Here is a 27,500-nt window from a genome sequence, read left to right on the forward strand (position 1 = left end):
AGGAAAAGAGTCGCCAGGGTATTTCTAACAACATCCAATCAGACAGTTCACAAACTGAATCTAATCTAATGACACGCTGCACTCTGTCCAATCACAGGCTACGTTTAGGACTGAATGTATCTCATATATATTATATTACACACATGTTCTTCATATAAAGATCAATATGCACATGTTTGTTTGTATGCTTCCTGTTACGCTGTTCAGTCAGTTGTGTTGCTGCTGAAGCTGAGCACTTTGTTTCAAACAAAACATCAAATAAAAGCAAAGCTTTTCAAAAGTTTCTTTTGTTGTTTTGGGATTTTGTTTCTTTCACAAACAGCAGTGGGGAGAAATCTGTAAGGGGTCATGGGAGTGGACGCAGTAACGTGAACATCTTGTGGTGTGGTGATAAAATAACGCTGCGAAACGTTACGGAGCGTCCGGACGAACGTGGCGTAGGTGGACGAGTCGAGGCAGCGTGTGGGGTCGCGTCCCTTTGCCTCTGCTGCCTTACAGGACGATTTAAATTTACAGTGACTGACTTTCCCTGATGAAAATATATAGATTCTTACTGTTCTAATACAGTGTAAAAACAACAAAAGGCACACAGCTGGACGACACGGATATAATACCTTGTGTCTAGTTTCTAAAGCGAGAGGAAAAGTGCATCAGCAGCAGGTGAGTGCTATTAACATGTAAGGTGCTTTAAAATAAGCCTTTTTTATATAAAAGTTAGATTACAGCTCAGGTGCTCTCGTCCTCGTTCGTTCTGTAGGTCGAGACGACGGGTGAAGGTCTCGGCTCCGTCCGTCCGTGCGTCACTCGTTAGGAAGGCTGCAGCACAGCTGGACACAGGAGAGAGCGGAGTAACGTTTCACATCTGTACACATCACACACTTATTGTACTGTGTTGTGTAACACTGATCACACAGTAAACAGCTCCTGCTGTGTGTATAAAAATAAACATGAGGCCAAATTTGTAGAACAAACTGGAAAATAAATCAGTTTCTCCACTCGGTCTTAAAGGTGCGGTCTCCGATGTTTGAAAGCCAATGTTGACATATAAAATCACCAAAACAAACACGCCCCTAACACAAATGGGTCCCACCCCTGTATCAATAGCTCCGCCCACACATACATACGTAACCCAGGCAACTAACAGAAAGAAACGTGTCTTTATCACAGCTGAAGTGAAGAACAATACGATTGTAGATAAACAAACAAGCAAAAATGACACACAAACATAATCATGTAAAGGACAAAGACATATATTAGTTCTGTGTAACAAAACAAAACCAACGTTACTCACCTATCGAGAAGGAAAAAAGCGCCTCAGCGTCTTAAGTAAAGTTGGTCACATATTCACAGATTGGAGTTTCCTGAGTCAATAACTCCTGAGCTAAACACTGTTACTACACAAAACACGGTTGTAGCTGCGTCTCTACATTACTACGATAGAAAAGAGGTGTTATTTGTGTAGTAACAGTGTTTAGCTCAGGAGTTATTGACTCAGGAAACTCCAATCTGTGAATATGTGACCAACTTCCTGCTCCTTCAGTTCTCTCCAGCGCTGGAAAGCTGATCCTATATTAACACGTCCTACTTCTTACCTTATCGTAAGTCTTTCTTCTCTTTCTTTCTTTGTTTTTATCCTCCATGTCAATGTTAAAACCGCTTTCTGCTAATGTCACACATGCGCACTGAACACTCTCTCCGCCCATATTGACAAGACACGCCCCTTTCTGCTCATTGGCTACACGCTTGTTTTGTTTTTGTTTTTATTTTTGTTTATTATTCGGCCCGACTCAGTTTTCTGAAGCATTTCTCAAAAATCAGAGACCCCACCTTTAACTAATGATGAAACCTGTTTATTTAAATCGTTTACCTCTCCGAGTTCTCCGGTCAGGTCCCGAGTCTAAAAAAAAAAAATCACCAGCTTCTATTGTTTATGTTTCTAATACATTTACAAAGCTGTCAGAATGGTTACACACACTCACACACACTTGATCCATCACTAAACATTCATGATATTTCTTGATATAGTCTATAATATTTGTGTGTATTTAAGTTCAGCTGAACCGTGTGTGTGATGTCCTCACCATGCGCTCCAGTTCTCCGTACACCTCGGGCGAGAGCGGCATCATGATGTCGTTATACTCTGAGGTTTTCCTGCAGACACACGAACAGACTGGATTTACGCTGTGTTCCTCTTACCTCACAGGAAACAGGAAGTTGGAGATCATAGTGACGTCACAGACGACAGAGATGCGGGGTCGTGGGCGCTTAGCAACAACCTACCCGGCTGACTGATGATGAGGGATGATGGTTTTTATTTGCTGATGATATTTACTTCCTCAAAACTAGTCAGATACTAAGCAAGTAGTTGTTTACACATCTATAAAGTGTGTATGAAGTGTACAGAGTGTAATTCGTTTTAAAGGTGGTTTTTACTGTTCATGTTGATTTGATGTCACTTGCTGTTGAGGAGACCAGCCCGGGCTCTCGTGTAGGAATTCACTGCCGAGGAGGCGTTTTCTTTGGTTTTCCCTAGTTGGAGGTTGGAGATTTAGTCCAATATATTTCTCAGATATTTTGTTAGTTACAACATTCAGTACATTCCTGCAGACCTTTAGTACTGATGTCTAACCACACTAACATCTGGAAGATTTCCTGCTGATCTTAAATAATGTGTACTAAGACTTTCTAAAGTGGTGCAACATGGTATGAAGGTTAAATATGGCACATAGACACGACTCTCGTGCCCAATAATCGCTCTGTGTGACGACTGGGTGGAACCTCATACACCAAGTTTATCCAAATGATTAGAGACAATTCAAATAATCATTTTTCCACCTTTCATGATGCTCAGTGTCATGAACAGTAGTGAAATCTGTGTCTGTGTGTGAGTGGGTGGGTGGTTGTGGGTGTGTGTGAGTGGGTGTGTTTGAGTATGTGTGGGTGAGTATGTGAGTGGGGGTGTGGTTATGGGTGAGTGGGTGTGTTTCGGTGTGGGTGAGTGGGTGTGGGTGAGTTTAACTAGGTGTGGGTGTGGGTGTATTTGACTGGGTGTGGGTGAGTGTGTGTGAGTGTGTGAGTGGGTGGATGAGTGGGTGTGGGTGAGTGGGTGTGGGTGAGTATGAGTGGGTGAGGTTGAGTATGAGTGGGTGTGGGTGAGGGTGAGTGGGTGTGTGGGTGAGTGTGTGTGTGTGGGCATATGTGTGGGTGTGTGGGTGAGTGGGTGTGTGGGTGAGTGGGTGTGTGTGTGTGGGTGGGTGGGTGTGTGTGTGTGGGTGAGTGGGTGTGTGTGTGGGTGAGTGGGTGTGGGTGAGTTTAACTGGGTGTGGGTGTGGGTGTATTTGACTGGGTGTGGGTGAGTGTGTGCGAGTGTGTGAGTGGGTGGGTGTGTGGGTGAGTGGGTGTGTGTGTGGGTGAGTGTGTGGGTGAGTGTGTGTGTGTGTGGGTGAGTGGGTGTGTGTGTGTGGGTGAGTGGGTGTGTGGGTGAGTGGGTGTGTGTGTGTGGGTGAGTGGGTGTGTGTGTGTGTGGGTGAGTGGGTGTGTGTGTGTGTGTGGGTGAGTGGGTGTGTGTGTGTGGGTGTGTGTGTGGGGGTGAGTGGGTGTGTGTGTGTGGGTGAGTGGGTGTGTGTGTGTGGGTGAGTGGGTGTGTGTGTGTGGGTGAGTGGGTGTGTGTGAGTGGGTGTGTGTGTGTGTGTAAAATAGTTGTAATACTCACATTTCAGAGACAGAGATCAGTGTAGTTCTGATATAATCGTCTGATTTCTTGTCCACGTCCATGGGCTCATGTTCTACACACAGAGTTTATTACAGTGAGATCATTTCCTGTGATGATGTTGTGTAGCTTCACTGTAATAAACTTCACTATTACACTACACACGTTTATAATATATTATCACAGCATTCTGTGTGTGTGTGTGTGTGTGTGTGTGTGTCAGAGTGTAGTAGTGTACTCACTGTCAGTAGGTTTGGAGTAATATTTGCAGAAGGCGTCGTCTTTGGGTGTGCTGGGATACAGGAAGCGCAGCGGGTCCTCAGGGACGTTTTCAGCAGCCATCACTCGGTAGTTTCTGAGGATGTCAGCCAGAGAGACGGCAGAGAGCTCCTTCTTCGTGTAGGGCTCGACTGAGCGCACCTGCGGCTCACCTGCATACACACACATTAAGGCTTATATTGAATGACTGAAGGATTGATGCTTATATGCACTCACACACACGTACACACAGGAAGTGGGCGTGTCTCACCGTTGGGGGTGTGTTCGACCCAGCTGAAGGTGATGGCGCCGTCTCGATTACTCTCACTGAAGCGCAGCAGGAAAGTTCCAGGAGCTTTATCACTGAGCAGGGCCTTAGTGCGCTCCTTAGTCACAAATCCCATAATGCACCTGTTACAGAGATAGACGAGAACAGGAAACGACGTCCATATAAGGAGAAGGAAAGACAAAGGGGGTTAAAAGGGACGGATCAGTGTGGATGTCACAGCCTTAACATCTTAAACCTCACTGTGTTAGAGCTGACAACATGAAATCCCTAACAACAGACAGATGATGATTATTCCCTTCTTACCCATCATCCCACAGGCTCAGGAGGTGTCGCTTGATCAGGTCCAGGACTCCTTCGATCCACAACCAGAAGGTGAAGTTCTTTTCACTGCCTCCCTGCAGGAATAATTATTATTCACTAAATATCTATATTAAAGATCTGAATGATATAAACCAACCAAATGTGTGTGTGTGTGTGTGTGTGTGTGTGTGAGAGAGTGGGTGAGGGTGGGTGGGTGGTTGTGAGAGAGTGTGGGCGAGGGGGTGTGTGTGTGTGTGTGTGTGTGTGTCAGTGGGTGTGTGGGTGTGAGTGTGTGTGTCAGTGGGTGTGTCTGTGGGTGTCAGTGGGTGTGTCAGTGGGTGTGTCAGTGGGTGTGTTTGTGTCAGTGGGTGTGTGTGTGTCTGTCAGTAGGTGTGTCAGTGGGTGTGTGGGTGTGTTTGTGTGCCAGTGGGTGTGTGTGTGGGTGTCAGTCAGTGGGTGTGAGTGTGTGTCAGTGGGTGTGTGGGTGTGTGGGTGTGTTTGTGTGCCAGTGGGTGTGTGTGTGGGTGTCAGTCAGTGGGTGTGAGTGTGTGTCAGTGGGTGTGTCAGTGGGTGTGTCTGTGGGTGTGTTTGTGTCAGTGGGTGTGTGTGTGTCAGTCAGTGTGTGTGTGTCTGTGTGTGTCAGTAGGTGTGTCAGTGGGTGTGTGGGTGTGTTTGTGTGCCAGTGGGTGTATGTGTGGGTGTCAGTCAGTGGGTGTGAGTGTGTGTCAGTGGGTGTGTGGGTGTGTTTGTGTGCCAGTGGGTGTGTGTGTGGGTGTCAGTCAGTGGGTGTGAGTGTGTGTCAGTGGGTGTGTGGGTGTGTGTGGGTGTCCGTGGGTGGGTGGGTGTGTCAGTGGGTGTGTCTGTGTGTGTGTGTGTGTGTGAGAGAGAGTGTGTGTGTGTGTGTGAGAGAGATTGTGTGTGTGTGTTTCTTCTGTTCATACCTTACAGAACTTATTCCAGGGAATCTGAGCCTCGGGGTCTTTGGATGCTTTTGGTCCTACGGGGATAAAACAAAGGCTTTGGGTTTATTTGACGTGACCGAGATCAGGACGAGTCTGGATCTGTGTGGTGTCCTGTATCACACACTAACCCAGTAGTTTGTGTCCCAGCATGTTCAGCTGCTCGGTGTTCAGTCCTCGCTTAGTGATGGAGGAGAACTGCCAACTCAGCACCTCAGACAGCTGACCCCAACTCACCGCGGGCGGGTTCACAAAGAACGCCAGATTCTGATGGAAAAGAATAGACATTCGAAAGAGTTTTCAAAACGTAGAACAGTCAGCGTTACATAGAGGAAGAATTCTGGGGGCGTGTCCTACCTTAGGGTCAGAGGTCAACATGTTGTACCACATGATGGAGGCCCAACCACATGGCAGCTGGCTGACGTTGGAAATCACCACAATAGGAAGAGATGACGTCTGGCACGAGAGAATCACACGATCACAACAAATATGTTTATTTATTCAAACATAATATTCTTGTATAAATATAAAAAAAACAACAAAAAAACATGATGCAACAGCACTAATGAAAAGTCTAATAATAATAATAATAATAATAATAATAATAATGAGCAGCTCATCAAGAGGAGTGTGTTTTATTACATTAGGAATCCTGATGGAAGTTAAATTACACAGTAATATTTATATTTATAATAATATGCTAGTAAACAAAAACAAACTTTTTGTGATTACATCAGTCTGTCCTTTAATACTGCAGTACTGACGTTTCTTCATCTTTCCACTAGGTGGCGACATGCGCTTCTGACTGGACGTATAAAGGAACCGCAACAGGAACGATTCGGTTTTTTTGTTCGGCTCATCAAAGAGTCGACTCCATTAGCGCCACAACAACAATTAGTGTTTTCCCCCATTTTGTTGTTCATGTTGACGTTTATAAGGAGTTTATAAGGAGTTTATAAGGAGTTTCCGCATGAATAATGTTGTGCAAGAACTCAGTCCCATAACAGGAGTCTCACCTGATGTCCTGACGTGAGTTTTATTTGATTCACTTCACAAACGATACACGAACTAATTTAAACTAATAAAACCGCTTCGAATGGATTTACTTACAGGCATTTAGATTAATTCACAACGCAAAAGTAACGATATTATACTTGTACCTACAAAAACGTACAAAAAAGTACAAAAAAAGACTGAAGATTAGGAATCGGTTCTCATAAGATCCGACTCGTGTTCTAGCGACTCAGCGTTGAGGAGATTAGCATGTTAGCTTCAAATCATAAACAAAACATTACACAGGAGACAAAACGTTATTTTTATAACTTTACCTCAGACTCGTTTCTAAAACATGCAGCAACTTTGTTTACAAGCTCAAAGTCTTTAAAACAGTCTTTCTTATGTCTTTAAAACAAAGTTTTAATATTAAAACATCTATAATCATGAGCAGTACTTTCTATTTATTTATTTATTTATACTATATTTATTATTTATGATAAACACATTACAGTAATAAACATGAACTATTAGGACTTTATTTCAGTACAGAATGTTAATTCATGTTAAAAGGTCTTTAAACACACAGACACACACTTTTATAAACAGAGTTTCTATATAAACTTTATTCCTCACCTCAAAGTTGATGATGAGTCCTGACCAGCAGAGTTCTGCTTCAAATGTGAAAGAGTGGAGCTCTTCAGTGACGATCAGTGGACCCTGATACACACACGTAAACACACACAAGCGTACATAAGCGTACACACACACACAAGAGTACATAAGCGTGCATACACACACACACAAGCATACACACACACAAGCATACACACACACAAGCGTGTACACACACACAAGCATACACACACACAAGCGTGTACACACACAAGCGTGTACACACACACACAAACATAGACACACACAAGCGTGTACACACAGTGTATACACACACACAAGCGTGTACACACACACAAGCATACACACACAAGCGTACACACACACAAGCGTACACACACACAAGCGTACACACACACAAGCGTACACACACACACAAGCGTACACACACACAAGCGTACACACACACACAAGCGTGTACACACACACACAAGCATACACACACAAGCGTACACACACACAAGCATACACACACAAGCGTACACACACACACAAGCGTACACACACACACAAGCGTACACACACACACAAGCGTACACACACACAAGCGTACACACACACAAGCGTACACACACACAAGCATACACACAAGCATACACACACACACACAAGCGTACACACACACAAGCGTACACACACACACAAGCGTACACACACGTGCACACATACACACACATACACACATGTGCACACATACACATGTACACACACAAGCGCACACACACACATAAGCGCACACACAACACACACACACGACACACACAATGCTTTACACAATGTGTGGCTAAAAGAGGTCCTGAGAGTCAGTAAATGGTGTTGAAGGGAACCACTACCTCGTTGGTCCTGTTCCCTGCTACTTTCTGCTCTTTCAGTTGCTGTTTTAGTAAAATAAATAAATGAACACTGGTAAGTTTTAAGTTCTACAATATTGAGATGAATATTGTGTGTAGTATTTAATTGTTTACCAGATGTCTGAATTCAGCAGCCATCCCGATCGACTCCTCCATGTTCATCACCTTCATGCTCGTCCCGAGGATGTTGAACTTCCGGAAACTGGAGACAAATTTAGAACGTTGACATATGAAACAACCAACAGGTCTGTGTGTGTGTGTGTGTGTGTGTGTGTTTGTGTGTGTTTGTGTGTGTTTGTGTGTGTGTTTTGTCTCCTAGAAAGCTTAGCAAGTTGGTTAGAACTTGTCCCAGAATATGACTCTCAACCACAAACACACAGTAAGAACAGAAACTAATTCTTCAGGCAGCCGAAATTTCTATAAATATAAAATTGACAATTTAAAATAAAATATGAGCTTTTTACAGAATATGCCATCTTACCCCTTTCTCTTCTCTGTCACATCTCTGCGGGGGGAAAAAGAAAGCAATCATGTACTAAAACACTCAAAAATGCAGATCAACTAGCTGGTCACACCGAGCTGAGACTGCCGCAGTGGGCGTGGCTTAATATTCTAATGAGCATGATTGACAGCCATTTGTCAGACTTTTAGTTAGCTTAACATTTGTTCGCTAAACGGTTTGTATTTTTATTAAATTATTAGTTTTCTTCATTTCTACATTTCAACATTAACCACAAAGTTTATTCAGCAGGTCACACAGAAATGTGGTGGAACGTAAATAACCTGAAAGTCGCTTTAATGATGGAGTTTAATCTGGAACTTACTTATCCAAGTGCACCTTTACTCGAACTGTGTGGTTAAATTCTGGGAGTTTCACCAGTAATCTGGAACGTTACAGAGAAACGTTACTACCTGATGGTCAGAAGACACCTTTTTATACATTTCATTAACATACGATTGTGTTTGTGATGCTGTGTGTTTTATACCTGACTTTGAGAGTAAACAGAACCCCAGTCTTTAGCACCAGTGGCCTCTGCAGTTGTGTAGGCATGCAAGGCTGTCTCTCTACAACCATAGAACTAACACACACACACACACACACACACACAATCTACATTACATTCACTTTATATGAATAGAATAAAATTACAGCAATGTCTGTGGCTCAGGTTTATACCTAGCTTTAGTACGTCATGAAAACATTTGAGGTACCTGGGGCTCTAATGGAGGTACCTGGGGCTCTAATGGAGGTACCTGAGGCTCTAATGGAGGTACCTGAGGCTCTAATGGAGGTACCTGGGGCTTTAATGGAGGTACCTGGGGCTAATGCCAATGGAGAACAACTGCCTCTGTACCTGGCGGAGGTCCTTCAGAAATACCTGGATACCTCACTAAGGTGCACTGGGTACAACTGAATATTTGGTAACACCAGCTTTTACTGGCTCAGATGATTTGGGAACATGTCAATGATCATTTTGGGCACCTGATACTCTGAATCTGGTGCAGTGGAGACACCACACCCTCCCCCCCCCACCCCCACCTTGTGTTTGGGTCTGTATAGTTAAACACATGGATGGACAGCGGAGCCTCACTTGGTGATCAGCGTTTTAAGCTGTATGGCCGCACGGTCCTCCAGCGATACCCGGCTCAGGTTGATGGGGTCCTGGTGGTAGGAGTATTTCTGCTCAAGCTCCAACAGCTTCTTCAACTGCTGATGAACCTGCAGTAGACACTCACCCAATGCTGTGAACCTGAACACAAAAAAGTATGTCACCAAATTGGTAGTTATATGCCTTATGGCTATGAACATTGCTTCCTATTAAGATTGTAAGAGCCTTAACTGTTATATTTTCTCTGATAGCATTTGCAAAAGGTGTGCTAGTTGAGGAATGTAAATACTTTGCTCAGGTGCATTGGGAACACGTGAAGAACCTGTTGTGGTGCACCTGAACACCCATCTCATTTGTATTGGGAACATCTAGTTATCTGGCTCAAAAGCATCAAACACCGGCAGACTTAGCACATTTGTGGTGGAAACAACTGGCCAACAGACCCAGGAGTTTTGGAAACACCTGTCTGGGGGCTACTGTTAGCACTTTTGATAATGTACCTTAAGTATACTAATGTTTAATACACTTTTACTTTAAGCACACATGATAGTAAGTAGCTACATGCTAAGGCTAACTTTTTTCTGTGTTAATGATAAAATAACGTTATGTACTTTCTCCATTACAACCTCCGTTTATACAGATTACATGGAGCTGCACGTACACGTTGGATTCGCCGCGTTTCGATGTTAATGTAGGTTCACAAAGCCATGAGCATTAACAGTAAAGCAACATCCACCATTGTTGATGTGTTTGTGTTTGCCGCTGCTGAGCTAACGTTGCCGGGACACGTGACACGTATACAGTGACGTCAGACTCGGCTCTGTGATGCTCTCTAACTGATGGAAAGACAAACTGGTTCTTAGAAGGTTCGCCAGTGGAACCAACTTTGAACCAGCACCAGGACTAGCTCTGAACCAGCACCCGGTTCTTTTTGGTGGAAAAGGGGCACTTGATACATAGCTTGGGTGCAGTGGATTCACCTGGATCAAGAGATTCAGGAACACTTAAAAACCAGGTTCAGGTGAGTGGAACACTTTAATGCCTGGTGTTTTGGGAATATGTGTATTTCAGGTTTAACTGTGTTGGGCATATCTGGATACCTGGCTTAAGGGCTCTGTGAATACAAGGATACCTCAAGTGTATTTGGGAATAACTGAAAATATGAAGGCCATGGTATTTAAGGATACCTGAACACTTGGCTTGATGGTGTTGAGAATAACTGACGCTGCCTGGTTTGTATGTGTTCAGAACACCTAAGAATACCTGACCAGTTGATATATCTGGCTCAGGTGTATAGAGAACACACAAACCTCCAAATGTGGGATTTTAAGTCGGTGTCTTTACCAGTTCTGCAGCTGATCGAGGCAGACGTTGGTGAGTCCTCCGATGCAGGACATCTGCTGGCGTCGTTTCCATTCAGACAGCTCCACTGATATCAGCTCGTACTCCAGCTGCTCGATCAGGTTTAGAACTTCTGACATTTGGCCCACCACCACCTACACACACACACACACACACACACACACACACACAAACACACACTTTATATATTATATTCTTAGCTGCAGTTATATGTGTTCCCAGTTACCATGCCAAATAGCTAATGACAGTTGCCAGCCCACACAGTTATAACAAATGTTGTAGTATCCTCAGACTTGCTCATTGGGGATAAATACACATACATAAATACACATACATAAATACACATACATAAATACATATACATACATACACACATACACACATACATACACACTGTGAACTATATATATCTTGAATTTTTATTATATTAATTATTTATATTACTCCTTATGTTTACCTTCTGCTCTATGTTTATGTTCTATAAAGCTGCTTTGAGACAATGTCCATTGTAAAAAGCGCTATACAAATAAACTTGAATTGAATTGAATATTTTCAGCTATTTAGAATGATAGTATGAGGTTTTGGACGTAGTGATGGAAACACTGGTCCACACACTCAGAAACTCTCACCCCTCTCATATTGTTGAGTTTCACAAACATGGCTTTGAGGTAGAGTTTCTCACGATTCAGTTCCTCCCTCGATATTGTTCCATTCAGCTCCTCTGTAGAACCAAAACAATAGAACTGTTAGCTGACCTCCGCTCCAGAATGCTTGCTTGTGTTCGGACGTTCCTCCTGGTGGTGTCTGAACGTACCATGATTCTGCAGAGTCTTGCTCTTGAAGTCATGTTCGTCCTGCAGATCCTCCAGGTTCTTAATATTCTGCTCTGTTTCCTGGTTTATAGAAAACAGTTCTAGTCGATAAACTACACACATAATGCACTCAGAAAGACGTTTTAGTTGTAGAACATGAGGGGGGAAAGTTTCATCGCATCATAAAACGTAAGAGCCCATCATGCGAATGTAGGCAGTGTAGTTAATGTCTGATCCTCACCTGAACTTTGGTCTTGATGTCCTTCACCTTGCTGTCCAGCTCTCTCTGTTTCTCGATCATCATGTCGCTCTGGGCGTTATGTGTCGGGTTCTGCGTCATAAAGGACATGTTTATTTACCACAATATCCATATACGACCAGCTCCATGTTCTTCTCAGATGATGCTTAGTATTTGTCTTGGCTATGGGGGGAAAACTCCACATACCCCACAGTTTTAGATACTCTTTTAATGACAGGTGATGAAATCTTGCAGGAGAAATGGCACTTTGTGGAACCAGGGCATGGTTCGGCACCGATTGTATTCATGACTGTTCTCTATTAACAAATTGTGTTATTTAATGTTCTGAGGTGCACTGAGCCCCGTGGCAGGGATACGAGTAACAGAAGGGAAGTGACTAACACACTTGGTTGTGTGTGTAGATACAGGGTGTGTGATCTCATAGCCTACCTTCAGTTTCCTCTTTCTCTGAACCCACCAAACACCCAACACGCTACACAATACATGCTCATTGTTACATGCTACGATGATGGAACAAGGGTTAATGTTTTTTTCAGCTCTGTTTAATTGCTTATCAAACGGTTCATCAGTTTCCTTCCTCACCTCAGAGATTTGTGCAGCTGCCAGAATCTTCCTCTCCTCAGTCAGGTTCTTGCTGATGATCATGGCCATTGAGACAGGGTTGTCCCCAAACAGAGTCTAAAACATGAACAGATCAGGGTGAGTGATGACTGAGGTGGTTTATCTCACACCGAGGTCTGTGTGTGTGTGTGTCAGGATGTTGAGCCGCTAACTGTTCTCTCATGCACTGGTGAATTAACCTGAAAGCATGTTCATGTGCAGAATAATCAGATAACCCCAGAACTCATCACCACATATAGTGAGAAAAGTAGGACTACTGAGTGTGTGAGAGAGAGAGAGAGAGAGAGAGAGAGAGAGAGAGAGAGAGAGAGAGAGAGAGAGAGAGCACTGCAGTAATGGGAAATGGGGAAGTGATTTATGCGAGTGTGTGCTGCAGACCTGCAGGTTGCGTTTAATCTTGCGGATGTTGTGCTGATTCAGGAAGTCCTTCTCCATGGCAAAACGGCTGTGTTGGTGGTCCAGCTGGGTCAGAAGGTCATGGAACCGCACTCGAGCCAGTGACTCGTTCTCCACGTTGGCCACGTGGTCCCTGTGTGAGCAAAAGAAGCAGCTAGAAGTGATTGAGCCATTTGCTTTAGTTATACGGTCGTTATTTCCTGTTGGCTCTTGGGTTTCTTCACTGTATTTCTAGTTCCTTTTTTTATATATATATATATAACTGCTGTTTTTATATAAATTACTGTTTACGGTCTTTATTTCAATTCCTCGCTTAGCTCATGACTACAATACACACTAAACCTCACATAATTGCACAGAGATTTATCTCACGTGTGTGTGTGTGTGTGTGTGTGTGTGTGTGTATGTTATCCTATTGTTCACGCTAACATCTGCCCGGTCTCTTGTACGGTATCTCACAGAAGTGCTCACACACCTCACATTTCAGCGTTTTATCAGACGCTGTAATAAGAATGTCAGAACTCCTCTGAGCCGATCGTCATCAGTTGTCATACCTGATTTGCAGAGAAGTCAGAAATGCTTCCACGTGCCGACGAGGTGTGTTAAATGAAGGGTGTGTACCTTCTCTATGCGCATAAACAAGACTAAGGCATTCTGGCTTTCCGACGTTCCTCGTGTCAGAGCTACAGTCAGAGGATGACGAGCACTTAAATCTTCACTCGTCGTTACTGTTGTGAATGTGTAGAGTTTGATGACTACGAAAACGTCCACACCTGCTTAAACAAAGCACCCAAAAGTGGCAGAAAAGGTGAATCGTGTTAGGATTGAGGCGCTTAACCCAGTGTGCTCACTGACAACACTGTCTAACCTGTTTAATCAAGAGTCTCTGCTTTCACATTTTACCTTCTGCCCCTTCATACCTTCATGTATTGGTTAGTTCATGTAGGGAATCGTGTACTGAAGAAGTTGTACGCAACGCTTTCAGGACGACAATCTCTTCATTTTAACCTCCTGAATAAACCGGTAATGATCTGGAGATTAAGTGATCTTAAATAACGAGTCTGATTACTGAGTGAACACACGGAGATTCACGAGTGTGAACACGGCATAATGGAGACGTGACAACAAATATCTTGTGGCCACGTTCTTAATTTCAAATGTGTGCACAATAAATCACGACAGGGTGACACTGTGACACAATTCTTTTCCTCACCAGTCGTGGCTCTCGATCCAGTTGCTGAGGTACTGGCGGATGGCCATGGGGAAGTTGTCATCATAGAGCTGGTCCACCTGTTCCAGGAAAGTGGAGTCCAGCTGCTGCAGCTCGAGCCACTGACTCATCTTGGAGATTCGTCTCACTAGGAACCAAGAACCAGAGTTACACGGCTTCGCTGGGAACCATCACGCCAAAATTAGCAAGCGCTTAAAATAGCATCACCACCACCTGGAGGACGTTTAGAGCGATCACGCAGATACGAGTCGAGCGTTAATGACAGGGTAAAAGCAGACAGGACAGATACAGTAACTCAGATCATCACTACAGTCACGATGAGCAGAAACACACTTCAGGATGTGTAAGTCGTGCAGTAGGTTGGGCTTCAACATCAGAACATCTGAGCAATCAGTGAACACAGGTGAAGAAAATAAAATCATCTGTTCACTGAGATCTCAGACTTGTTTCCACAGGTTCAGTGTGAACATTAACACAACTCTTGACCTGCTGTAATCCACCGTGTATGTTGGAGCTGCAGTATCACTCCACACACACAGGTTAGTGATGAACACACACACACACACACACACACGATGCACCACCAACTCATACACACAGGTTAGTGCATGAACACACACACACACAATGCATCACTAACACACACACAGGTTAGTGCATGAACACACACACACACACGATGCACCACCAACTCATACACACAGGTTAGTGCATGAACACACACACACAATGCATCACTAACACACACACAGGTTAGTGCATGAACACACACACACACGATGCATCACCAACACACACACAGAGGTTAGTGCATCAACACACACACACGATGCACCACCAACTCACACACAGGTTAGTGCATGAACACACACACGATGCACCACCAACTCACACACACAATGCACCACCAACTCACACACACAGGTTAGTGCATGAACACACACACGATGCACCACCAACTCACACACACAATGCACCACCAACTCACACACACAGGTTAGTGCATGAACACACACACACACGATGCACCACCAACACACACACGATGCACCACCAACTCACACACACAGGTTAGTGCATGAACACACACACGATGCACCACCAACACACACACACTCACACGATGCACCACCAACACACACACACACGATGCACCACCAACACACACACACACGATGCACCACCAACTCACACACACACGATGCACCACCAACTCATACACAGGTTAGTGCTCACATGGGGCAACAGTGTGGCATTAACGCACTGTTTATACCCCACATGGGGCAATAGTGTGGCATTAACGCACTGTTTATACCCCACATGGGGCAACAGTGTGGCATTAACGCACTGTTTATACCCCACATGGGGCAACAGTGTGGCAATAAAGCACTGTTTATACCCCACATGGGGCAACAGTGTGGCATTAACGCACTGTTTATACCCCACATGGGGCAACAGTGTGGCATTAACGCACTGTTTATACCCTACACGGGGCAAGTGTGGCATTAACGCACAGTTTATACCCCACATGGGGCAACAGTGTGGCATTAACGCACTGTTTATACCCCTGGAGTGCTCAGATGGATAAAGTACATGTTAATTACACCATAATTCGCGGGTTTAATCAGTCATTATAAATAAGTGTCACTTCCGCCTTCTCGCACACAAACATCCTGCTGTTGACGCTGAACAAAACGTCCCACTGGTTTCCACTTACCGCCACAGCTACAGTCTGCAGGTCTGCTGCTCGGCGTCACTCACACACACACACACACACACACACACTCGCGGCGGAACCTCGAGCCCTTTAACACCGTTAAATCACATGTAACTCCCGATCCGCGTGCACCCCCGGTTCACAGTGAGGTCTCGCGCACCCTCGGTACCTTTACCGGAATCAGCCAAACACGACGCGCTGTTGGATCGACGCTCACAGCGCGGACCAATCAGAGCGCGAGCTGCACGGGGGCGGTGCTTCTATGGAAAGGCCCAGTGACGTGATCACGTGGTTTACGGGAAACTGAAACCTGAAGACTGTGCGCTGTTTTTCCGGGAGAAAAAGAGGAAAAGACCAAATGACCGACATTATGGTCGGTTTTGACTCAGATTCTCACATTCCGTGTCCGTACAGGACGTTGTTCAGTGAAACCGAAAACAGTTCATTACGCCCTGCACTTTATTCTCATTACCCTTCACTGTGAGTCAGTAGCTGCAGTAATAGTGAATAGTGAAGGCTTGGTTTTAGTAGTGAAACTATTGTGAGTTAAAAGGTTACACAACTGAAAAGACTCAGTTTTAGCTGTTGCATGGTGAAGGTGGATCAGTGGTTAAGACATTGAGCTTCTGATCTGAAGGCAGTAGGCTGTGAGTTTAAAACCCAGCAGAACCAAGCTGCCCCAAAGCCCTCAACTCCTCATCAAGTTGTAAAAATAGGTCACTCTGGATAAGGGCTTCTGTTTTTAATTTGTATACTGGGGGGGGATATTTCAATTATATATTCAATTCAAAGTTGAAAAGATGTTTGTGGGAGTATATTTACTTTAATGATCAACGTTCTAGTTCCATATATCCAAAATGACTCCAACACAACACAACACAACACAACACAACACAACACAACACAACCACACATTGGATAACTGATCCACAAGCTAATTTCACTCCAACTGTAGGGGAGCTCAGAGTTTCCTGGTGGGAATGATAGGGTGGGAATGTTTGTGATGATACAGTAACTCATGATGTCGCTTAAACGTCTCTGTGTAAGTGGGGAATGTCTCCAGTGGAGAAGATGAATAGGTAGATTACCAAACATCTGGTCAACTGCTGTCTGGATGGAAATAAATAGCATTTTCCTTTCCCCTTTTTCCCCCATTTCTCTTTTTCTCACTCAGACTTCCACTAAAGTTACAGTCACAAACTATTCAAGCTCCTCCATTCAGATAACAGCAGTGCTGAGGTTCTGGTCAGATGACACCATCCGATAGCGTCTTTTGGAATTCCGGTTAAATAACTCTAAGGTTTGTGTGATAGTAGTAATATCAGTGCTGCATTTCCTAGCATTAACCGTTTAACAGTGGAACCGTGGAACGTGTGCCGAGTCAGCGTTTTGGCCTACAATTGCACATATCTCATATGAACAGAAATCCTTATCACAGCTTCAACTATTAGCACTGCTTCTGCTAGCATTGCTAACAATGAACAGACACTGACTGTGCTAACACTTTTTATCAGTGCTTAGCTAAATTTATTATCATTATAGTTTATAATTTATTCTAAAAATCTTTTTCACATTGTAACCAACATAACCATCTGCTCCAGATTTTTATCCGACTGAACAAATCCCTTTCTGCTTTTCACCTAAACTATTAATCTCTGAACTTTAATAGCTAACAAATGTAATATTTGCATTGTTATTAGCGTTATTGAGCTGTGCTAACTCTGTCCACATGAACCACTTCTTTAGCAGAGAGAACATCAGGACGTCACACAGTCTGGCTTATTGTTTATAAACCACTCCGCACTGCACTCACTGCTCTGTAGCTAATAGGATTCCATAAAGAGGAAATACACAAATGCTACTTTCAGTTTCATTCACAGTTTATACACTTTTTCTTTCTCGGCTCTTGAATAGAAACATTTTCCCCCAAACGGTTAGCCTTGCTCAAAATTGTGCTAAAAAATATTTTTTACTACTTTCTAGTTCTTAAGGAAATTGCTAACAGTGCTAATAACGAGTGTATTATTTCACTATTAGCCACGTTAGATTAATTTCTCCTTCCAAATGCTATTATTACTTTCACATTCTATAAAATTCTTATTATTAATAAATAATAAAATCAAATAGAGATGTTACTGTGTTAACTTCCCTTTTTTCTGCTTGTTATAACAGTTCTTCTCATTCTGTGCTAATTAATGAATGTAGTTCTGATATGTGAGATTTATTCAGGATTGTGCTAACTGCTCAATTCTGTGATTTATTTCCTTTTCTGAAGTAGATAATTCATCCTCATAAATGCTAACACTGCTAATAACACATGGAACCTTTGAGAAAAGTAATGGATTCCATTTTGACTGACATTGTTGATTATTAGCCATGATAGATTCCGTCCTCTCCTGGACGCTAACATTTTAAATAAGAAATAGACTCATCCCTAGTTAATTCATGGTTATGTAATTGAGACTTTGCTAGGTATAACCTCACTGTTTTCATTATCAGACATTTGTCAGTTTTATGAAATGCTCTTTACTAACAAAATCACTATTATTTTTGTGTGTTTTTTTTTTTGCTAACAGTGAAGTTTTTATACTGCTGGTGTTAGCGACACATTTGTGGTGCAGTATGCCTTTAACAGAGTGAAGCGCAGGTGAACCATCTGCCTGTACTCTCACTGTCCTCAAGCTGAGGGCAGGGAATCGTTGTCTTAACATCACGGCAGGATCCTGTGTGTGAGTGAAATAAGTTGACCACTTGTTTATTTGTCCAAAGAGCCGTAATCAGCCCCACATGCCTGAGGCAGGGTCAGTGAGGACTTTCAGTCCGGGTTAGTGAAGGACAGAGTGCTTTAAGGTCATTAAACAATTCAATTCAAGTCAACAACTGACTTTGGCTTTACACAACCGCTCTCGCTCTCACTTTGTCATACCCACTCTCACTGTCTCACTGTCACTGCTTCACTCTCACACTTTCACTGTCTCACTCTCACACTTTCACTGTCTCACTCTCACTGTCTCACTGTCACTGCTTCACTCTCACACTTTCACTGTCTCACTCTCACTGTCTCACTGTCACTGCTTCACTCTCACACTTTCACTGTCTCACACTCACATTTTCACAGTCTTACTCTCACACTTTCACGGTCTCACTCTCACTGTCTCACCCCCACTGTATTACTCTCAGGCTTTCACTGTCTCACTCTAACACACTCACTGTCTCACACTCACTGTCTCGCTCTCACTGCTTCACTCTTACACTTTCACTGTCTCACTCTCACACTGTCTCACTCTCACACTTTCATGGTCTCACTCTCACGGTCTCACCCCCACTATATTACTCTCTGGCTTTCACTGTCTCACTCTAACACACTGTCTCACTCTCACTGTCTCACACTCACTTTCTCACTGTCACTGCTTCACTCTTACACTTTTACTGTCTCTCTCTCACACTTTCACGGTCTCACTCTCACACTTTCACGGTCTCACTGTCTCAGACTCTGACACTACCACTGCCTCACTCTCACGGTCTTACCCCCACTGTATTACTCTCAGGCTTTCACTGTCTCACTCTAACACACTAACTGTCTCACTCTCACTGTCTCACTCTCACTTTTGATCTAACTGTCAAACACTCGCTCTCACTCCCACATTCTCTCACTAATCAGTAACAACACTCCTAATCCAAGTCCTGCCACACACTCAGCTGTAATTCAAATAACATTCACTCTAAAGCTGTATTAACACTTGTACTAACACTGGAACAAACATCTAATAAAGTTTGTTCTCCACTTTGTTCATATAGCTAATATGTCAGGAATTATCGCTCAGCTCTCGTATTGATTCCAGTTTGTTCGAAAAAGCTACTTAAACAAAATAAGCTGTATAAAGCAGATTAAAGTAGTAAACATTGTTATGTGCTCAGCGCATCTAAAACTCTTGCTGATGGAGGAAACCGTCAAGGGTTGTTTTTTTTTTCCTGTTAGTGTTGCTATAATGTTTTTTTTAATGTCTCATTAGCACAAGTGTTAATGCTGCGAGTTAATGCTACAGTTAACTTTTATAATAGTCAGACTTCTGACAGGACAAAGAAAAATGTCCTCCATCTCAAAGTCTTGGAATAGTCCAAAAATTCCATTTTTGTTGTTTCTATAGTAAAGGCACCTTCACTGGGTCTTGTACAACAGACACTCCACTTAGTTGGTATGGTGAAGTTTCTGTGGAGTCTCCAGTGTCAGCACTTTGTAACAGTCAGAGGTAACGCTGGAACTTTACACTTTCTGACATCTTCAGGACAGAGGAGTTTAGGCATCATTTGTTTCTCAGTAACATGACAAGCTGAGATTTTTCTTATCATCTTCAAAAGACAGAAACGAGAGAGTCTTTATGAAGGTGAAGTCTTTATGGTATGAGTAATATATGTAAGTGAGAAGGGATGTTGACTGGATTCGCACATATTCCACAACATTCAGTGTTGCTCTACGCAGAAAAGAGTTAAACGTGGTGAGGTGCAGCTCAGTAGCACTGTGTTAGAGATGAAGCAGAATTCCTCTATGTTCCCTCAGACTTTCTATCAGATGTGTTTAATGAGTGTCAGCATAGAAAGGAAGCTGGAATCCCAACACTAAGGCAAACCTCAGGAGCAGCCACAGAGATCCACCACCATAGAAGGGATCTTCCCGTAGATTATCTGCTCTCGGTGGTTGAAGTAGAGCATGTTTATGGGGGACATTTTGGTAGGCGTGCAGCACGGTCCAGCCGTACCACGAGGGTTCGCCTTGTTCACCAGGTGTGTGTGCGGTAACTTCTGCAGGTGGACCTGCTCACACTCGCCCGAGCAGTAGTTGGCCTTGTAGCGCTTAGGCGCAATGATCCAGTCCCAACCGAAGTCTTCAAAGTCTACGGTGAGCGGGTAGCGGCAGCAGCGGGATTCAGAAGAACGCTCGTTGCAGTCGAGGCCGGATTCTCGTCTGGAACGTTTCGGCGCTTCTGTAATTTTGACTTCTAGAAAGGGTTGCTGCAAAAAATGTTTGTAAAAAGAGAAAAAGTTGATATGCAGTTATTCTTAAACATATAGATGGACATTTTATTAATCACATAATTATTTTGGCTTTGTAGAAGCCAACATTCTGTTTTCCTATTTAAGCTTAGACAAAAATTTATAAAGAGTAACTCCTCCTAGAGCTTTCGAGCCACATGGACCAAATTCAGATATGTTGTAGACGCTGGTCTGAAGTTTGTTGCTATGACTTTTATAAGCGATCCGAGTACCGGTACTTCCGGTACCGGGTCTCAAAATGCCCTTTTTTCCCATAGACTCCCATTATAAACTTTGGAGGTTTATAACACGGCAAGCTTTCGAACTATCTACACCAAACTCGACCAGCTCCTTTAGGGTGATACTCTGAACAAAGATTAAATTGGTGTACCGACTGGCCTTCCGGTTGTCCCGCAGCCCCGCCCCCAAAATATGCAAAATCAAAAAACTTTTTACAACATGGACATGTGACATATCAAAACACTCAGAACAACGAGGGGAACTTCCTCACGGGTATTCTGATGACGTCACGTGACGTCATGTGATTTCACGTGAAAATAAATATTTTTGCACAACATGGGCATTTGATATAACACCACACTCAGCCCAATGTGGGGAACTTCCTCAGGAGTATTCTGATGACATCACATGCTCGTCTCCACTTGCCTCCAAATGTTTTGTCACCCTATCTTTCTGTCCACTTGCCTCCAAAAGTAACACTGAACCTTATGTCCACTCGCCTCCAAAAAGCACCGGCCTTTGCGAATCCTTGCCTCGTCAAAGCCAACATCAAAGTTTGTCGCGACGAACTTTACAAATCTAGTTATTTTTTTTAATTTAACATTTCTTCAACTTTACTTCCTACCTGCACATATTGTAGCTCCTGTGATACACAAGCTCTCATTAAATGGGTACAGAGACAGAAGGAACAGAAGCAGCGCCCACAAGATACAAACTATCTGCAATACAAGAGACGTATCACTTGCTAGCCAGAATGTGGAGCAGTGACACTAGCAGCTTCTCTCTGTGTGATGTTCACATCCCAGGCATGACTTTTTTTTTGCAAATGATTTATAACTCGGTGAAAAATAAATCCACAAGACTGGGCACGCATCTTATGCCAACAGTCCAGTATCGACACTCCCACAGTCCATGGTACCTTTATATATACAGTATACTGCTAAGTTTTGTACAGCATGGAGCAGGAGCTTATTGTAATGTACATGTCAGTATTGTAGTCATTTTGGGAAGGGGCTGTGACAGTTAGAAACAGTACCTAGTGACAAGCTTGGCAGATAAAACATGGCAACAGACAAACATCTAGCAGACATAAAGCTAGTTATCTTTCTGAACATATGGATCATTTTGGCTGGCATTAGCTAATTCTCAGTTAAAAGTGAACATCACATCGCTGTAATGAAGATGTTAATGAAATGAACTTACAAGCCCCTCCTCTCCTGATTCAGCAGAGGTCACGGCCAAGTCTTTCCCTTGGCTGTCGAAGGCCTTGATCTCAACGCCGAAGTTACTCTCGGGCTGCTTGAGCCACGACTGCAGCAGCTGCTTCATGTCGACGCTCTGCCACGGGTTGGTCTGGGTGTCAGCGTCGATCTTCAGAGAGAGGATTTTGGGACTGGGGTTGCTGTAGAAGGGCGGCTGAAAGCGTGAGATCTGCATGAAGACGCTCGTGGCCTCTTTGCCCAGACGCAGGTGGATCCACAGCTGAGCCTTCACAATGTTGTCCGGCAAAATCTTGGGGCTGAGCGAGAACAAACAGCACCGCGGTACCGAGTTGGTCTGAGATACGCTTTGAGCTGAAACGAGGAAGAAAAGATTTCGTGTAAACATTGTGTTTGCTGTGTCTAAGTTCATCTTAAAATATTTTCATGATATTTATTTAGATGTATTTATTTTTTAATGTTCAATAAATGTTCTACTTTATTAATGTTCATGAGTCGTTGTCCGTAAAGAGCAATTTCTGCTTGAGGTTAATTGGTGGCCATAAACCTCCATTGCTTGTGAGCTACATTAGTTCTGCAGCTGCAGTGCAACATTACAGACGCTTTAGTACATTTGAAGTCCATCCGTATTTTATTTTTATTCGAATTGCATCAAGTCGGTATAAAAGTGTGCTTACGTTCCGTCGCCATGGTGATGATTGTCTCGGTGCTGGCCTCCTCGCGCTCCTCCGCCTCCTCGTAATCCTCGCCCGTGCTGCCATTTTGCCTCTCGTACCGGCTGAGGAGCTCGAGCAGCGGCGGCGCTCTGGGCACGAGCTGTCTCGCCGCGTCCCGGGTGAGGTTCGGCGCGCGCTCGAGGCGCAGCGCGCTCAGGATCTGCGAGCGAATGGAGTGCAGGCGCAACAGTTTACTCTGCTGTCGGGACTCGCACGCGGCCGAGCACTGACCGCTCTCCTCTGTCACCGGGGGTCGCAGCGTCGTGCTCGGGCTCTGACCCTCCGGTCCCAATACACTTAACACACTGATTAGGAAAATGATGAGAAGCATGATCCCGGATGTTGGGCGGGCGGCTGAGGGCTTTTTGGCGACGAGCAGGAAACGCGTCGCATCTGAGCGGCTCCGTTATGCGTTATGGTTTTATACCGAGAGATCCTGCTGTGTGCATCACCGGGATTGGCTCCGGTACATTCGGGATCAAAAAACACAACGAATGGGGAGGGGGAGTTACCTAATATCTGTCTGTCTAACTATATGTCTGTCTGAATTCTGTCTGTCTGCTATCTATCTATCTATCTATCTATCTATCTATCTATCTATCTATCTGTCTGTCTATCTGTCTGCTATCTATCTATCTGTCTGTCTGCTATCTATCTATCTATCTGTCTGTCTGTCTGTCTAGCTGTCTGCTATCTATCTATCTATCTATCTATCTATCTATCTATCTATCTATCTATCTATCTATCTATCTATCTGTCTGTCTATCTGTCTGCTATCTATCTATCTGTCTGTCTGCTATCTATCTATCTATCTATCTGTCTGTCTGTCTGTCTGTCTGTCTGTTATCTATCTATCTGTCTGTCTGCTATCTATCTATCTATCTGTCTGTCTGTCTGTCTAGCTGTCTGCTATCTATCTATCTATCTATCTATCTATCTATCTATCTATCTATCTGTCTATCTGTCTGTCTGTCTGTCTGTCTGTCTGTCTGTTATCTGTCTGTCTGTCTGTCTGTCTGTCTGTCTGTCTGCTATCTGTCTGTCTGTCTGTCTGTCTGTCTGTCTGTCTGTCTGTCTGTCTGTCTGTCGTGTATTTGGGGGCTTATCTAAGCCCACACACGGCACATCTGCACTTGTATATGTGTAATAAACGAGAAACACAATTCAGACACCAAAAGGTGATGTTTATTAGTTAAACAGTGATTGGATTCAAATCATCACCAAATTGTTCGTCTGTTAATAAAATCTAAATGAATATCATAATTAAATAAAACTAAATACACTACAGTTAAGTGTATTAAACTAAAGATAAAATAAACCCAAACAGTTAAATAAAAGTTTGTGTTTTGCAGAAAAAAACTGACTCTCATTTTGACTTCTCAGCAAAGAATGATTAGGAAGTGAGGACTCGTCATGTTGTAATATTCTGTGTAGAGAAGGTTTAATTATAACAGTGATGTCGTCTTCAAACAGTGAGTGATAGTGATCCAGTAAACTCCAACTGTAGGGGAACAGATAAAAGGTGCGTGATTGTGAGCCTCAGTCTGTAGATGGATGTGATGTTGGATCAGTGTTGAGCTTTAATCATGTCTACAACCACATGTCTAAAGGTTACATCCCCTCTGGTGTATGCATGAGAAAAAGATTTTATTATAACACTAGATCAGACTCAGTGTGTTTATAATAACATTAGATCAGACTCAGTGTTTATTATAACACTAGATCAGACTGTGTTTATTATAACACTAGATCAGACTGTGTTTATTATAACACTAGATCAGACTCAGTGTGTTTATAATAACATTAGATCAGACTCAGTGTGTTTATTATAACACTAGATCAGACTCAGTGTGTTTATAATAACATTAGATCAGACTCAGTGTTTATTATAACACTAGATCAGACTCAGTGTGTTTATAATAACATTAGATCAGACTCAGTGTGTTTATTATAACACTAGATCAGACTCAGTGTGTTTATAATAACATTAGATCAGACTCAGTGTTTATTATAACACTAGATCAGACTGTGTTTATTATAACACTAGATCAGACTGTGTTTATTATAACACTAGATCAGACTCAGTGTTTATTATAACACTAGATCAGACTCAGTGTGTTTATAATAACATTAGATCAGACTCAGTGTTTATTATAACACTAGATCAGACTCAGTGTGTTTATAATAACATTAGATCAGACTCAGTGTTTATTATAACACTAGATCAGACTCAGTGTGTTTATAATAACATTAGATCAGACTCAGTGTTTATAATAACATTAGATCAGACTCAGTGTGTTTATAATAACATTAGATCAGACTCGGTGTGTTTATTATAACACTAGATCAGACTCAGTGTGTTTATAATAACATTAGATCAGACTCAGTGTGTTTATTATAACACTAGATCAGACTCAGTGTGTTTATAATAACATTAGATCAGACTCAGTGTGTTTATTATAACACTAGATCAGACTCAGTGTGTTTATAATAACATTAGATCAGACTCAGTGTGTTTATTATAACACTAGATCAGACTCAGTGTGTTTATAATAACATTAGATCAGACTCAGTGTTTATTATAACACTAGATCAGACTGTGTTTATTATAACACTAGATCAGACTCAGTGTGTTTATAATAACATTAGATCAGACTCAGTGTTTATTATAACACTAGATCAGACTCAGTGTGTTTATAATAACATTAGATCAGACTCAGTGTTTATTATAACACTAGATCAGACTGTGTTTATTATAACACTAGATCAGACTCAGTGTGTTTATAATAACATTAGATCAGACTCAGTGTGTTTATAATAACATTAGATCAGACTCAGTGTTTATTATAACACTAGATCAGACTCAGTGTGTTTATAATAACATTAGATCAGACTCAGTGTGTTTATAATAACATTAGATCAGACTCAGTGTTTATTATAACACTAGATCAGACTCAGTGTTTATTGTAACAATAGATTAGACTCACTGTTTATTTTAACACTAGATCAGACTCAGTGTGTTTATAATAATAGATTAGACTCAGTATTATAACACTAGATCAGACTGTTTATTATAACACTAGATCAGACTCAGTGTGTTTATAATAATAGATTAGACTCAGTATTTATTATAACACTAGATCAGACTGTTTATTATAACACTAGATCAGACGCAGTGTGTTTATAATAACATTAGATAAGACTCAGTGTTTATTATAACAATAGATCAGACTCAGTGTTTATTATAAAATTAGATCAGACTCAGTGTTTATTATAACACTAGATCAGACTCAGTGTTTATTATAAAATTAGATCAGACTCAGTGTTTATTATAACACTAGATCAGACTCAGTGTGTTTATAATAACATTAGATCAGACTCAGTGTGTTTATAATAACATTAGATCAGACTCAGTGTGTTTATAATAACATTAGATCAGACTCAGTTTTTATTATAACAATAGATCAGACTCAGTGTTTATTATAACACTAGATCAGACTGTGTTTATTATAACACTAGATTAGACTCACTGTTTATTTTAACACTAGATCAGACTCAGTGTGTTTATAATAATAGATTAGACTCAGTATTTATTATAACACTAGATCAGACTCAGTATTTATTATAACACTAGATCAGACTCAGTGTTTATTATAACACTAGATCAGACTCAGTGGTTATTTTAACAGTAGATTAGACTCAGCGTGTTATTATAAAATTAGATCAGACTCAGTGTTTATTATAACACTAGATCAGACTCAGTGTTTATTATAAAATTAGATCAGACTCAGTGTTTATTATAACACTAGATCAGACTCAGTGTGTTTATAATAACATTAGATCAGACTCAGTGTGTTTATAATAACATTAGATCAGACTCAGTGTGTTTATAATAACATTAGATCAGACTCAGTTTTTATTATAACAATAGATCAGACTCAGTGTTTATTATAACACTAGATCAGACTGTGTTTATTATAACACTAGATTAGACTCACTGTTTATTTTAACACTAGATCAGACTCAGTGTGTTTATAATAATAGATTAGACTCAGTATTTATTATAACACTAGATCAGACTCAGTATTTATTATAACACTAGATCAGACTCAGTGTTTATTATAACACTAGATCAGACTCAGTGGTTATTTTAACAGTAGATTAGACTCAGCGTGTTGGTTATTACACCAGGTCAGACTCAGTGTGTTGGTTATTACACCAGGTCAGACTCAGTGTGTTGGTTATTACACC

The 27,500-nt window shown here is 42.3% G+C and overlaps 4 protein-coding genes across 10 annotated transcripts in view; 1 reads left to right on the top strand and 3 right to left on the bottom strand.

Moving 5' to 3' along the window:
• glsa (glutaminase a) overlaps positions 1 to 283 on the top strand; it is a 15,642-nt gene extending 15,359 nt beyond the window's left edge. For all 4 annotated transcript variants that reach the window (XM_060859538.1, XM_060859539.1, XM_060859540.1 and 1 more), the window contains exon 18: positions 1 to 283. This exon is cut by the window's left edge and continues 1,733 nt beyond it. The gene's annotated coding sequence lies outside the window, so the exon portion shown is untranslated.
• The window catches only part of stat1a (signal transducer and activator of transcription 1a), a 16,764-nt gene extending 527 nt beyond the window's left edge, over positions 1 to 16,237 (bottom strand). The window contains exons 1-26 of one of the 4 annotated variants that reach the window (XM_060859533.1): positions 16,043 to 16,237; positions 14,308 to 14,452; positions 13,077 to 13,227; positions 12,660 to 12,755; positions 12,060 to 12,149; positions 11,821 to 11,899; positions 11,636 to 11,727; positions 10,989 to 11,140; positions 9,627 to 9,785; positions 9,021 to 9,113; positions 8,859 to 8,918; positions 8,516 to 8,539; positions 8,149 to 8,236; positions 8,017 to 8,058; positions 7,145 to 7,228; positions 5,873 to 5,971; positions 5,647 to 5,782; positions 5,498 to 5,553; positions 4,560 to 4,651; positions 4,239 to 4,378; positions 3,952 to 4,140; positions 3,713 to 3,785; positions 2,434 to 2,529; positions 2,082 to 2,151; positions 1,868 to 1,897; positions 1 to 827 (exon numbers count right to left, since the gene is read on the bottom strand). The exon at positions 1 to 827 is cut by the window's left edge and continues 527 nt beyond it. In XM_060859533.1, coding sequence (XP_060715516.1) covers positions 801 to 827; positions 1,868 to 1,897; positions 2,082 to 2,151; positions 2,434 to 2,529; positions 3,713 to 3,785; positions 3,952 to 4,140; positions 4,239 to 4,378; positions 4,560 to 4,651; positions 5,498 to 5,553; positions 5,647 to 5,782; positions 5,873 to 5,971; positions 7,145 to 7,228; positions 8,017 to 8,058; positions 8,149 to 8,236; positions 8,516 to 8,539; positions 8,859 to 8,918; positions 9,021 to 9,113; positions 9,627 to 9,785; positions 10,989 to 11,140; positions 11,636 to 11,727; positions 11,821 to 11,899; positions 12,060 to 12,149; positions 12,660 to 12,755; positions 13,077 to 13,227; positions 14,308 to 14,435 — 2,346 coding nt within the window. In that variant the 5' untranslated portion in view covers positions 14,436 to 14,452; positions 16,043 to 16,237 and the 3' untranslated portion in view covers positions 1 to 800. The remainder of the gene's footprint in view (positions 828 to 1,867; positions 1,898 to 2,081; positions 2,152 to 2,433; positions 2,530 to 3,712; positions 3,786 to 3,951; positions 4,141 to 4,238; positions 4,379 to 4,559; positions 4,652 to 5,497; positions 5,554 to 5,646; positions 5,783 to 5,872; positions 5,972 to 7,144; positions 7,229 to 8,016; positions 8,059 to 8,148; positions 8,237 to 8,515; positions 8,540 to 8,858; positions 8,919 to 9,020; positions 9,114 to 9,626; positions 9,786 to 10,988; positions 11,141 to 11,635; positions 11,728 to 11,820; positions 11,900 to 12,059; positions 12,150 to 12,659; positions 12,756 to 13,076; positions 13,228 to 14,307; positions 14,453 to 16,042) is intronic. The other 3 variants (XM_060859536.1, XM_060859534.1, XM_060859537.1) reach the window with 3 other exon arrangements.
• Positions 16,238 to 18,781: 2,544 nt separating this feature from the next.
• Positions 18,782 to 23,657, bottom strand: mstna (myostatin a). Its single transcript, XM_060859555.1, is given in 4 exon segments — positions 18,782 to 21,052; positions 22,517 to 22,887; positions 23,211 to 23,621; positions 23,624 to 23,657. Coding segments are annotated over 4 exon segments (1,182 nt in total). The 5' UTR covers positions 23,643 to 23,657; the 3' UTR covers positions 18,782 to 20,671.
• A 3,474-nt stretch (positions 23,658 to 27,131) lies between these two features.
• The window catches only part of ftcd (formimidoyltransferase cyclodeaminase), a 7,113-nt gene continuing 6,744 nt past the window's right edge, over positions 27,132 to 27,500 (bottom strand). Inside the window, exon 14 of the mRNA XM_060859211.1 lies at positions 27,132 to 27,500. This exon is cut by the window's right edge and continues 982 nt beyond it. The gene's annotated coding sequence lies outside the window, so the exon portion shown is untranslated.

This window comes from Tachysurus vachellii, chromosome 23, assembly GCF_030014155.1.
Source record: "Tachysurus vachellii isolate PV-2020 chromosome 23, HZAU_Pvac_v1, whole genome shotgun sequence".
NCBI lineage: Eukaryota > Metazoa > Chordata > Actinopteri > Siluriformes > Bagridae > Tachysurus > Tachysurus vachellii.